We start from the raw sequence: 14243 nt of genomic DNA, 5'->3' as shown, positions 1-14243 counted from the left end.
TTTAGGCAGAAAGGCATTCGATTAAAATTGAGCCCTGCAAGAAATTTTCTCAGTAGAGTTTGAACACAGGAATTTAGAAGGAAAAAATGCCACCATCTCATGATAGAAGGTATCCCATTACCAGCCATTATGATTTTGAAGTTAGTTGTCAGAAAGATCTTCGAGAAAAATATGTTGGTTTATTCGGTCCAAGAAAGGTTGAATTGGCTTCTGTCAGATTTTCTGTAAGTGCTTACTTGCCACCGAACCCCACATAGATTCTGCAGCTTCTGAATTTCACAGCTCCACAGGCTCCGGGATTGCTGAAAGGGGGTCGAGGACAGGGCTCATTCCACAGTCGTGCAAAGGCTTGTCTAACCCGAGTTTCTTCAAGCACCCCCCCAGCCCACGGTGGAACCAGACGGGGGCTCATAGGAATAAAGATGGTGCACATTCCACTGTCTCAGCTCTCTCTCTTCCTGTTATCCCTCTCTATTTTTTTTTGCAGAGTTTCCAGAAGCGTGTCTCATGTGATTGCCTTTTTTCACTTCTGTATCCCCAACACTAGCATCATGGTTGGCATATACAAATATTCGTTGAAGGACTGAATGCTTCTATTGAGGGCCTCTACCCTTCCCCTGGCCCCAGAGCCCCCCAGTCACCGGGTTGCTTGGGACACCCAGTTTCTGAGTTTTGGGGAAATCATTTGTGATTCACAGTCACTGCTGATCACTCCATCCAGTACCTATCTCCTATACTTTCTCATCTCTCCTTTGCCCTTGCTTTCCACACTCATGCTAGATACACAGTTTCCCAGGTGTTCTTGCAGTTAGAAAAGGCAGGCAACACTATTCTGGCAAATGAAACATAAGAGTAAATAGCAAAGTTCCTGGAAGGCCTTCATAAAAGGGACAAACATAGCTCACATTCTCCACTTTCTCCTCTTTGTGCTGGGATATGAATATGATGCCTGGAGCTGGGGCAGCCATTCTATGACCATGAGGGGAAAAGACCTGTCCATTCCTACATTGGCGAGCTTCTGAACCAATACCGGCAGGCATTCACCTCCAGATTTCGTGTATGAGGAAAATAAATTCATATTTGTTTATGTCATTGCTTTTCGGTTTTTCTCTTACTTGTAAACAAAAATGATCCTAACTGATACACAGAGTTTTCCTTTTTTTCTCATTTCCTTCTGGTTCTTCATGGGATTCAAACATGAATGATGGGACTGGGCCGAGAGAGTTAAATCCAAGAAACTCAGAATAGGGGCACCCCCATTTTTACAACTAGAGTTTTTAACTGGGTCAAGCATTTCTGTCACCTGAATGAACTTTCTCCGGCAGGGCACCCCACCCTTCATGCACATCTACTCTCAGGCCAGTTCTAAAAAAATATCCTTCAACCTGCTTCTTCCCTTCCGCCCTTAAGCTGGGACTTGGCCTCACTGTGGGACTTTGTAGTTAACACACAGCCTCCTCCAGACTTCATATCTGGGCTGACACGTCTTCAAAGCAGTGAGTGACACTCCTGTCCAGTCTGAGAACGAGGAGCACTGGTGATAATTACCGCCATCACTTACGGGCGTGGGGGGGGGTGGTTAACTGTGTCTCAATATTGTGCTCAGTATTTCACATGTGTGATTTTATTGAATCCTTCCAAAACATCGATGCAGTAGACCTGATTATAATTCGACCCATTTCACAGAGCGCCCTACTAGAGACTGTCAAAGAGGAGATTTGAACCCATCTTTGTTTGACCTCAAAGGCAGAGCTCCTCCCTAGTCACTGAGCTTGTATCACATCCCTTAGATTCTTTGATGTGTTTCTTCTACCGCACCCACCCCCTGCCCCCCATGGAGAGCAGCTGCCTCTTTGCAGCCCAGACAAAGAGCTTGCTTCATTTGGTCCAGCATAAAGAAAGTGCCTATCGCTCTTCCCGTGTCAGGAGGTAATGAACGTGCACCTGCCCCGCAATTTATCATGGAGGGCAGCTCACTGTCGCATGGACCTGCAGTTAGACACAGCAAGATTCACCAAGGCAGGCATTACCAGCCCAAAGCATCAGGGCAGAAAGAAAAACAACAAAACAAAGCAACTTGAATTCTGCAATCGGCTCATGCATTTAACAATGGAGCGCTAAGAATCCCTTGGAGAGAGAAAGGGACTGGTTGCTATTTCCCTGGCCTAAGTCATGAGTCGTATAAAAATGAAGGTGCAGCCGGTGGGATTCTTCAGAATTGAATCTCAAGTGGTCCGGAGAGCTTTTATTCTTTGTTTTTTTTTCCCCCCAGCGTAATCAGTGATTCAGGGCAGGGGGCGTGGTCTCTGTGATTAGAGGCCAGAGAAATCAACCAGCGCTGAGGCCACTTCCAACAAAGACGGGCGATGACTCACCACTTACCTCTTCAGGCCACAGTTTCTCCTATCTGGACAAGAAGGAAAATCACTTCATGTTTGCGGCTAGGAACGACTTATGCTGAGACTCCAGGTTTCTCTTGTTGGGGGATCGCTTTCTAAAATACCTTCGTTCTCCTTTTCTGATTCCAGGCAGCCCAACTCAGTGTATAACTGGGCTGGACTCCTAAGACCTTCTCTGGGCATTTCTGTTATCATACAGGGGTGGGGGGTGGGGGGGCAGAGATGCTCAGGCCAAGGTCTTCTCTATACCTGGGATTCTGCTTAATTTGCCCCCTTCTCCCCTCTTGGCAGAGAACTAGACCTGGGAGCTCTTCCAGCCTCAGTCTACCCAGGTACTAAAGGGGTTAATAAGAACACCTCTATCACAGAGCCAATAGAGGATTAAACAAAGCCATACTGGCTAACAGTTCATAGTATTTACTCTGAGCCTGGCTCTGTTCTAAGAGCTTTACCCATATCAGCTCATCTAATCCCCACAACACCCTACGACAGGGGAGCACTTTTAGCTGTTTCATCTATTCTAAGATGCACGTTTTCTTTCCACATTTAGCATCTCTGAAACTGGGGCATATCTTATAATTGAAAGTAGGTTATAGTTTAATCAGTAGAGTTTTCTTTCTTAGTGGCACAAAAAGATTATGACGCATCTTGAAATGGAAGGTGTCTTAAATTAGATAAAATGCGATGTGCCCGTTATCACAGATGTGGAAACTGAGGCTCAGGTAACTCATTTGCTCAAGGCCACACAACCTGGTAAGTGGCAAAGTTGGGGTTTGAACTCACGTTGTTTGCTGAAGAATCTTTTTAACACTAAGCTAGGATATGAACAGAGTGCGAAGTATGAATCCTGGCTGTCTCAGGATCTGCCCAAATTAGAGTTGCTTCTTTTCTCTCTGGGTTTTAATGACAGCGTGGTAGAAACTTCAGGCACTGAGAGACAGAGCTTGTCTAAAGGATTCCACAGCTTTATAGTTTTTGCCAAATGCCATTTCTGCATTTCCATTCTAGAACATGGAGGTGGTGTGTGCTAAGTGCCTCTCTTTTTTTAGCCCCTTTCAAGGAAGAAAATGTGTTCCTGGTAATCTGTACACGCCCTGATCCCCTCCCTTCCCCATGGCTAATCCTGTTAGTCTCCTCTTTTGCTTCCTTGGGAAACAAAGGGAAAAGGGAGTTAAAGGGAAAAGGAACTCCCTCAAAGATTAGGGAGCCCAACATGGGGGGGGGGGGGGGCTGCAAGCTTTCCTCAACAAAAGACATTCCAGCAGAGGATTTGCATATCTTATTCATGTTTTTTAAAAACTACATGAAGGGCGCCTGCGTGGCTCAGTTGGTTAAGCGACTGCCTTGGGCTCAGGTCATGATCCTGGAGTCCCGGGATCGAGTCCCGCATCGGGCTCCCCGCTCAGCGGGGACTCTGCTTCTCCCTCTGACCCTCTTCCCTCTCGTGCTCTCTCTCTAATAAATAAATAAAATCTTTAAAAATAAATAAATAAATAAAATAAAAATAAAAACTCCATGAAGACTGTGCAAGGCAGGGTGCCATTGCAACATTAGTTACCCTGTAGCACCTTCCATCCTGTAAGAAGGAAAATGCATAGCTTCAGAGGGCTTCAGGATCCTTTCGGGGTGGGGGGGTTCCCCCACGTGTCATTACACTAGGGCATGGTGGACCCGTAGTCGCTGGTATTACCATGCAGCCCAGTGTGGCCTCACCCTTCTCCTCTGAGAAACCAGCTCCTTCCTCAGTCACTCCTCAGTGGATGCTTACCAGGCTGCCTGGCATTTGTCATCCTCTATGTGGCACCCCCTGCCCCCCAATAAACCTGAAAGCGATTTGAAGCCAATGACTGCACTTACACCTTCTTTTTCTATCCCCCTGTGGTGCATGCTAACCTCTCTCTCACTGCTTGATTAGCATGGGGAGGCAGGGAGTGCTTCAACCCTGGGGACAGATCCAAGTTCAAATCTGTTCCCTGCTGGCCAGTATCCTTGGATAAGGGATCTGTTCTCCCTGGTTCTCCATGTTGCCATCCTTCTTGTGAGGAGGTAACAGCTCACCTTGAAGTGTTGCAGGTGGTTCTGAAAGATCTAGCTCAGAATCCGGCAGGTGGTAAATACTCAAGACGTGCCAATTGTTACCACTGTTATTAACATTGCTGCAATTATAATTGGTTTGATTTGGTTTGACACCAGAAATTGCTCCTAATCTGTACACATTTTCTTGTGGTTTGTCACTTTCTAGTTAGCTTTGTTTAGGTTAACCAATGCTTTACAGTAGCTCTAAAAAGTTGCAATTTCTAAAAGCATGCTAATTCAGATATGAGCCAGTGACACCCTAGAGTCTTCATTATTTCCTTGAAAGTGGGGCAGGGGCAGCGGGATTTCAAGGAGGCTTTTGTGCCTGAAGTCTTAGTTTATCCAGCAGTTCCCTGGAAACTGCCTTCCCTTTCCTTGACCTTCCTGAGTTCCACCAACCCTCTTCCCAAGAAAGACATGGCCATTCCAACCTCTGTACCTTCCTCTACTTTCTTCATCTCTCTATCCCAAGATGGAAAACTCTATTTAAGTAAATACTTGGGTACATGGGTTCTTCCCTCCGCAAATCTGACACATACACACACACACACAAACACATGCAGACAAGTTAGCTGTCCTTCTCTGAATTCTCACAATACCCAACGATGCTTTTTACTCAGCATTATAATTACCTATTTCTTATCCTTCACTTCCCATCCCAAACATATACACTATAGATCATGAAATATTTAAGATCAAGTCCCATTCGTTACAAGAGCAAGTGTTTAACAGTAACGAGTTCCATAAATGTTTGCTAAATGGATGAAATAACAATGTAACTAAATTCTAGGGAGGGTTTGCTATGTGTCAAGAGAAGGCACAATGAGATTTCCCCTTTGACAGATGGTAACACAGAAGCAGAGACATTCTGCAAATTGCCCAAGGTCATAGGGCTGCTAAGGGGCAGATCCAGGGTTCAAACCCAGGCTGTTTGGGTCCCCTGCCCAAGCTCTCACACTCCCCTCTGCTTCCTAAAAGCACACTTCGCTCCTCATTCTCTCCCCCCATTGCTAAAGAAGTTCAGTCCCAGAAGGGGACTGCTCCAGGTGGAACTCACTTCTGTGTAGCATTTTGAGATGAAAGGAGATACATACAGACTGCATCTTGCAGAGTGACCTCACTAAGAATGCTGAACAATGAGGGGTGCTTACAGATGTGTTAATTCTTAGAAGGGAGAAGCTCAGAAACACCTTGGACTACCAGGGAGCCAGGGGTGAATTTTAAGGTCTCCTTTGGGCACCGATTTCTCCCCAGGCCCTCCTTTCTGGGGCAGGACTCTGAGCCATAAGATATGCCACAGTGGGCTGGGGTTGCCTGTGACTCTCCTTTCCACTGTTCCCCTACCTTAGCCAATCGGTGGTGACATACAGTGTGCACTGTGTGAATACAATAACAAAGACACACTTAACAAAGACAGGACGGGCCTACCCAGTTATGACTGGTGTGGGAAACAAAGGCAGAAGAAAAATTATTAAATTTCCTTACTACCTACAGCCCATTGACAAGTCCTTGAAACAGGGAGTGGCATTCCTCTAGGGATTCAGCTGCCTCAATGTTAATACTTTGCTAAGGGCAAAAGGCAGTCCTAGCCTGACCACCTCTCCCCCAAACCCCCAGGATCCTGTAAGTCTACTTTAACGTGTAAGAATTCCTTCGGAAACTTCCTTTATCTCTAAACCCTCCAAGTTACGTGTTGGCAGTCATCCCTCAAGCATATGGCCCACCGATATACATCTGAAGGGTCTCATGAGTAAGGTTTTATTAGACGGTAATAAATGACATTTTCCCAACAATAGCTAGACCCCTCAAGGTCCTGGAAGCCTTGCTTGCAAAATTCCTTAGAGACTTCTGCTATTCCTCACCCCCTCCCAACTTGAAAGTATATAATGGGCCGCTCCTCATGGTCCTATCCCCTGTGCTTTAATAAAATCACCTTTTTGCACCAAAGACGTCTCAAGACTTTCTTGGCCGTCGGCTTCGAACCCTATAACATCTTTCCTACATCAATGATCATTTGAAAACAGAAACACTTGACTGTGGTCATGAACTACATAGTAATGATTTTTCTCTGTTTTTTTTTTTAAATCAACAACAGAATTTTATGTCATATATACACACTCTCAAGTGTTAGCATCCTGCTAACCAATTTCCATAGCTTCCTTAGTCCTAACATTGTTTCTGCCTAATTGATGTTCCTGGTCTCATTTGCAGACACAAGGGAATAAAGGCTCAGGGATGCTAAGCAACCTGTCTTTTATCAATAGTTGGCGAGTAGCAGAGTCAGGCTTCACAACCGAAAGTTTGACTCTGAAGTCTTTCCATAAGAGAGGGGATGTGCCCGTATCTCGAGCCCAGTGGATCTCCAAAAATAATTTCCGCAATGGCAAGCCTACAATTCATCTTAATTTTTTTCTGATGTTCTACAGTGTCACTGCTGATTTAGTCTATCATTTTGGAATTACTGGCTAATAGAATGGCCCAGCTCAGTGTTCTGCCTGGTGTTTTCATTCTTTACGAGAAACCAACCATTGATAGCAGCAGGGATGTGTCTCGACAATTTAATTACACCAGGACTTCTCTCTTCCCCTGTCCCTTGTTGGCCTGAAGGCTAATTTCTATTTCACTTGGTCTTGAAAACATGCTTGGTTTCGGCGGAGAGGGGAGACCTACCTGTGTTAGATGTTCTGAGACATAAAAGGGCCAGAGGGCCCCCGAGTTGGGGACACTCTGCATCTTCTTGGTGGCTGGTATCTTGGTCATCTTGGAAATCCCTCAGGCATAGCCTGGGCTCCTCAAAGAGGGGTTTTTCCAGAATCTTCTACTTCAGCAGCCCCTGGTGTGAGAGGCTCCAGCAATTTCTTCCTGATTCCCAAAGCCAATTACACGGGCCCCAAAGAGGTCAGAGGCTTCTGACCCAGGAGTAAGGAAAGCACATCATCTGGGTTTCCCACTAACAGAATAAGGAAGTCCAGAGGGGGTGGAATTAGGCAAGCCCGGAATTACTCAGTTTTTAGAAAGTTACAAACTTTCACGAGATTTCCCCTCTTTGGAAGGGGATATCTTTCTGTACTACAAACGAAAATAAAATACGAACAACAACAAAAAAAAATTATACTCCACTGACCAAATCTGAAGGGGGCCCACAGAGGGGCCACCAGCCCCCTTCCCTAAGGTGGCCCAGGCGTGAGACTCAGGTTTCCAGTGCTAGGGTAGAGAAAGCCGGCTAACTGCCAGGCAGTGGTCAACTCAGTTGCCTGGCAACGAGACACAGTGGAGGGCTTCCTCATTGGCTGGGATTGGTGGGGGCGGCGTCGCGAACTCGACGGAGCAGCTGGGATGGTGGCCGGGAGCTGGGACTAACCAGGGAGCCACATTCTCCAAACTCCGATTTGTCCTCTTAGACCTGAGGACCTTTTCTTTCCACCTAACTACAAGCAACTCCTTCCTTCCAAACTCTGCTCTGTCCTGCCACTAACCCACTAGTGATTTCTTGTGCCTTAGGTTGGGTAGCTAAATGTGTGCCTTTAGCCCCACAATTACTTTAACTTGAGATGCCTATTTCTCTCCTGTTTCCACCTGACAAACTCCTATGCATACTTCAAAGCCCCCCCCCACGTACATGTATACATTTAATGAGTATTTAGAATGTGCTAGACATTGCTCTGAGTATTTTACATATATTGACTCACTGCCCATAGCGCATCTTTAAGGAAAGTATTTTATTACCCTGTTTAACAGACTAGGAAACTGAGGCACAGAGAAATTGAATGACATGCTTTAGGTTACACAGAAAGCTCCTGAGTTGGGATTCAAAACCAGACCTGTTTGGGGCGCCTGGGTAGCTCGGTCGGTTGAGCGCTGGACTCTTGATTTCCGCTCAGGTCATGATCTTGGGGTGGTGGGATTGAGCCCCATGTGGAGGCCCACACTCTCTGTGCTCACCGCTCAGCAGGGAGTCTGCTTGAGATTCTCTGTCTCCCTCTGCCCCTACCCCCTGCGCTCAACTCTCTCTCTCCAAAATAAATAAATAAATCTTAAAATTAAAAAAAAAAAAAAGCCTTGGGGTGCCTCGGTGGCGTCTGCCTTCAGCTCAAGTTGTGATCCTGGGGTCCTGGGATCGAGTCCCGCATCGGGCTCCCTGCTCCTCGGGAAGCCTGCCTCTCTCTCTCTCTCTGTCTCTCAAGAATAAATAAAAATCTTAAAAAAAAAAAAAAAAAAGCCAGACCTGTTTGAGTCTAAAACCCAAGTTCTTAACCATTTAGCTTCATGACCCAGGATAAGATGCCTAACTTTGCTGAGCCTTGGCTTCCATATCTTTAGAAAGGGGGAAATAACTTTTCCACAGGTTGTCAAGGATTAAAACAGATAATATATGTAAAGGCTGAGCACATAAAGAATCCTAGTGGCAACTATTATTATTTCCTGACATCTCATCTCCAGAAAGAATTACTCATTTTTACATGCAGTGTTCATTTCACAGCTGATATTAATACTAATATTTATTGATCATTCGTTCCATGCCAGGTGCTCTACTAAGCACTTTCCATACATTAATTTATTTAATTCTTCCAATAACCCTATGGGGTAGGTTCTCAGCTTGTGGAAGATATACTGCACATGTTCCAATTTGCATCCTTTATCCTTGGCATTATTTCACACGGAATCAATCTGATTCATGTTTTATCTCTAAACCTTGAGCTGCTGAGGATTATGATGTCATCTTGGCCATGCGATGACCTCAGTTTCTCTCTAGAAGGCATCAGCTGCAAGATGACCCTCCATCAAATACAAAATGCCCTGCCACACAGCTCCAGACGCCGATGCTTGGAAGTCATAATTTTTTTCACCATCGTCTGAAGACTCAGTCTGACCTTCCCTTTCACAGGAGGTTTTGGTCCTCCTGTTTCCTTTGTGGGCAGCATTAAGCAATCAGCAAGTGCTTTCAGAAGGATGCAGATAAACTGAGCTGTGTTCAGTAGATGGGGCTGGGGATGAGTTGGGATGAGAAAGTGAGACAAGATGGAAAATATTCAGCTCTGAACAGAAAGACAAAGGGCTGTCTTCATGCAGCTTTGAGGGGCAGGCTTGGTGAAGAAGGACTCTGCTAGCTCTGTATGCGTCCAGAGAATAGGAAGAGGGTTTAGGCTCAATATGAGGAAATACACAGCAGGGTTACCATTTAAAAGGCATAAGCTCTGGGCACCTGGGTGGCTCAGTCAGTTGAGTCATGAGATCCATGATCTCTGGGTCATAGGATTGAATCCTGCATCGGGCTCTGTGCTCAGGGCGGAGACTGCTCCAGATTCTCTCTCTCTCTCCCCCTCTGCCCCTCCCCCTGCTCACTCGCTCGCTCTCTCTCTAAAATAAATAGATAAAATATTTATAAATAAATAAATAAATAAAAGGCATAAGCTCTGGGGCTAGACTGACTTGGCTGCTGAGCAGCCTCAGTGATAATCTTATAGGACTATGAGGAAAACCAAACAGATAATCCATGTGAAGCACCAGGCCTAGAAAAAAGGAAGAGCTCAGTAAAGGTCAGCTCTTATGTCTTTTGTTATTAACACCCACCTGTCAGAGCCATGTAACATTTCCAAGTAGAAAAGGCTCTGAAATTGAAAAGACATGTGTTCGAATCTTGGCTCTGCCATTTATTGGTAATGAGATCCTGGTCAAGGGATTTTACTCTTCCAAGTCTCAATTTCACCACATATGTAAATAGTGATGGTCATGCCCACCTTATACAGGTGGGAGCACTAAGTGAAATAATGAATGTATAGAACCTAGTACCCAGTAAGGGCTCGAGGTATGCTCTTTCCCTTTTCTAAGAAGGGGTATGTTCCATAGGGAGAGAATGAGCTCCCCAGCACTAGAGGTATTCAACCAAATAAGGTCACATTCTATGGTACTGGGGGTTAAGACTTCAACATATGAATTTGAGGTGGGGGGGCACAAATCAACCCATACCATTGAGTTATCTCACCTTAATAGCTCACGCAGTGTTGAATAGATGTCGCCTTGTTTCCCTCAAATATTTAAAGTATCCCTAGCCTCTCTTGTGAATTTTCTGTGGCACCTTGGGGTGCCTCGGTGCCTAGTTTGGGAACCATAGGGCCATAAGCCTGTGTTCTCTTTGAACTGAGCAGCCTGGACGTGCAAGAAGTTAACACCCACAGGGGTAGATGGAAAGTAATGATGGGCAGGAGTTTGTGGTTAATACCTCACCTGCTGGCCCCGTGGGTAGGACATCTCTGGAGTGTGCTCTGTAATCCCCCAGAGGTCTCCTTCAGGATTGACTTGCTGATAGCAGTTGCCTGTTCATGGATGAGGAAGCACTGGCTTCCTCATTTTCCCCGTTTCGCTTCCCCACGCCCTTGAGATACGGCTTGGATGGCCCCCCAAGGAAACCCCTTCTATCCAAACTCTTGTTCTGGGTCTGCTTCTGGGGAACCTGACATAGGTCAGTGTTGACTGGAATAACCAGGGAGGTCAGGCCCTCCCCCTCATCTGGTTACGTGGACTTGCTACCTTCCTTGACTACCTGGCCCCAAATCACTTTCTTGCTGTTGTTCTCATCGGTATCCCAATGAGTTTCTTTATATATTCTCCACATCCCCGACATACCGAGAGGCCAACATGTTTTCAGATATGCAAATGCATCTCCCAACAGTGAAATATTTGACAACTAAGATATGAAGTGATTGTTTAATTCTTAATTCCTGGTTGATTTATGCAAAATACGAACTGAAAGACGCGGAGCGACAGGCACTCTCTCCTCCCAATTTGCCAAAAAGAAAGGCATCTGAAGGGATTAAAAATAGATGTTATCAAGTAGAAGAAAAATTGTGGAATGTGTCGGACGCCAGCTGGGGTAGTTGAAGTGAAATCTCAGAATCTGCTAAACATTTGAATTTCGGCAAGGAGTACATATGTTTGGCATTAAAAACCTATTGGAAAAGTCATCGTTTTGTGAATATCTGTAATATACTCTTCTGTTGCAGCTAGACCCAGAGAACTCCTTCTGGGTGTTTCTACTAAAATGCCAGCACTGGATTTACAAATGATGGGGCCCAAGGCAAAAGGAAAACTTGGGGCTCCCTTGACACCTGGTAGCTGGCCATCTATCGATGAATTGCTGCCAGGACGAAATACCACTGGCTAATGTGCATTTGCACCACCTCCGAGGATTCCCGTACTTCGTTAGATTAAAGAAGAGTTCCTGCTGGCTACATGGACTCTTGGGAGGTCTGTGATCCCAGAGCCCATTCCTGCCTGAGAAGGGTGGATCTCTGTAAATGAGAAGAAGAAAATGCAATGCTTATGATCCTCTCCCTCCTCTTTCTTTCTCTGCTTTGGTATACCAGGCACAGTCGTGGGGGAAGTGGTGTGGTCTCCAAGGAATATTCCTAGTGAATTCCCCCGCACTGGATTCTAGGATGTGGCCCAAGCTTCCTCCATGAATAATGCTCTCCATTTGGACATGTTTCATCTCACAGCAACCTGGGCTGTGGGGTGGGTGGGAATTAGGGAATTCTTAGTCCCGTTTTACAAAGGTAGAAATCAAAGTTTGTGGGATTTAGCACCTTGTTAGTGGTAGAGGTTGCCTGAGACTAACCCAGGTTTGATGACTGACTCAGCGACTGACTTCAGCACTCTGTCACACGGTCTGGATGCTCTTTCATTTAAAGAGCGGTATGTGTGTGTTCAGTTCAACAGAATGACCTGGGGTCATAGCTGCAAGCCCTGCCAAGACAACTGGGATTTCCCAAGCCACGTGGAAGACTTACTCTTTAGCCTTTGGGGGAAGCCTTGTTTTATTGAACATCCACAGAAGACTTCTCCAACCCCCTTCCTGGGTAAGAAAACACTCCCCCTGCTGGGTATTTCCATGGATTTTCAAGTCACCTACAATTTCCTGTTCACTACGTGCTTCCTACCTGTATGGATAGAATTGTGTCCCCCTCAGAAGGTGTGTTCAGGTCCTAAACCTCAGTGCCTGTAAATGTGACCTTATTTGGAGTAAAAGTCTTTGCGGGTATAATCAAGGTGCGGTGAGGTCCTACTGGATCAGGGTGGGCCCTAATCCCCTGGCTGGTGTCCTTAGAAGTGGAAGGAAATTTGAAGGTAGAGACAGAAGACACACAGGGGGAACGCCATGTGACAACGAAAGTGGAGACTGGGGATGCCTCTGCATGCCAAGGAACAGCGTGGATTGCCAGCAACAACCAGAAGCTAGGAGAGAGGCAAGGAAGGGTCCTGCCCTAGCGCCTTTGGAGGAAGCATGTCCTTGCCGCTGCCTTGATTCTGGACTTCTGGCTCCAGAACTTCGAGAGAATCAGTTTCTGTTGTTTAAATCCGCTCATTTGGTGATAATTTGTTCCGGCAGCCCGACAAAACAAGTACATCACGCATCTTCCTTCGGTTTCACTTCGCTCTTCACCCCAATTTATTTATGCCCTTAAAAATGTGAATTTCCCAGGTCTAGGGAGAGCAGGATGGCACAGAGGGTTTAGAATAATAGAGGGAGGCTCAGCAGAGCTCTGCAGAGTTAGTGACTTAAAATTAAATATTAGGCATCACTGAATTTTTCAATTAAATAAAAACAAAGTTCCCAGATGATTCTAACACACAGGTAGGGGGTAGGAACCCCTGCCACACATCCTGTTTGTAAGCTGCTGTTTTACATAAGATATAAACATTCATTTAAGCCAAACAGAACTGAGTTTAAATCCTGATTTTCAATCTTATATGTTAGCTTGGGTGACCCTGGGCAAGTTTCTTAACTTATATAAGCTTCTATTTCCTTATGATGAAGAATAAAAACCAAATCACTGAACTTATGGGGCCATTAGCAGGTTAAATGACATAATTACCTATCTCTTTGCCTATATTTTTCTGTCATCTACACATATTAGATACAAAACGTATGTTAATACATATGCTAGGTAAGAAACATAACACATAAGAGGTACAAAATAAATTCTGGCTAACAAAATTAGCTCTTTGTCCTCTTGGAAAACTGAATTAACTTCCTTCCTGCCTTCCTCCCTCCCTCCCTTCCTTCCTCACCCTCCTCCACTTCCCTCTCTCCCTCCTTCCCTCCTTCCCTCCTTTCTTCCTCTTAGTTAGAATCCACTGATGGATAAAGGGCTAGCATCCAAAATCTATTAAGAACTTATCCAACTCAACACCCAAAAAACAAATAATCCAGTCAAGAAATGGGCAGAAGACATGAACGGACGTTTCTCCAAAGAAGATATACAAATGGCCAAAAGACACATGAAAAAATGCTCCACATCGCTTGGCATCAGGGAAATACAAATCAAAACCACAATGAGATACCCCCTCACACCCGTCAGAATGGCTAAAATTAACAAGTCGGGAAACGACAGATGTTGGCGGGGATGCGGAGAAAGGGGAACCCTCCTACACTGTTGGTGGGAATGCAAGCTGGTGCAGCCACTCTGGAAAACAGTATGGAGGTTCCTCAAACAGTTGAAAATAGAGCTACCATATGATCCAGCAATTGCACTACTAGGTATTTACCCCAAAAATACAAATGTAGTGATCCGAAGGGGCACCTGCACCCCAATGTTCATAGCAGCAATGTCCACAATAGCCAAACTGTGGAAAGAGCCGAGATGTCCATCGACAGATGAATGGATAAAGAAGAGGTGGTATGTATATATACTATGGAACATTACACAGCCATCAAAAGGATGAATACTTACCATTTACATCAACATGGATGGAACTGGAGAGTGTTAT

At 45.3% G+C, this 14243-nt stretch overlaps 1 protein-coding gene across 5 annotated transcripts in view; it reads right to left on the bottom strand.

Annotated features, from left to right (window-relative positions):
- The window catches only part of CCDC60 (coiled-coil domain containing 60), a 170430-nt gene extending 162728 nt beyond the window's left edge, over window positions 1-7702 (bottom strand). For all 5 annotated transcript variants that reach the window (XM_027576381.2, XM_027576378.2, XM_027576380.2 and 2 more), the window contains exon 1: window positions 7146-7702. In XM_027576381.2, coding sequence (XP_027432182.1) covers window positions 7146-7235 — 90 coding nt within the window. In that variant the 5' untranslated portion in view covers window positions 7236-7702. The remainder of the gene's footprint in view (window positions 1-7145) is intronic.
- Between the last annotated feature and the right edge of the window lie 6541 nt (window positions 7703-14243).

This window comes from Zalophus californianus, chromosome 14 (assembly GCF_009762305.2).
Source record: "Zalophus californianus isolate mZalCal1 chromosome 14, mZalCal1.pri.v2, whole genome shotgun sequence".
Classification (NCBI taxonomy): Eukaryota; Metazoa; Chordata; class Mammalia; order Carnivora; family Otariidae; genus Zalophus; species Zalophus californianus.
This window is presented reverse-complemented; position numbering and strand designations above follow the sequence as displayed.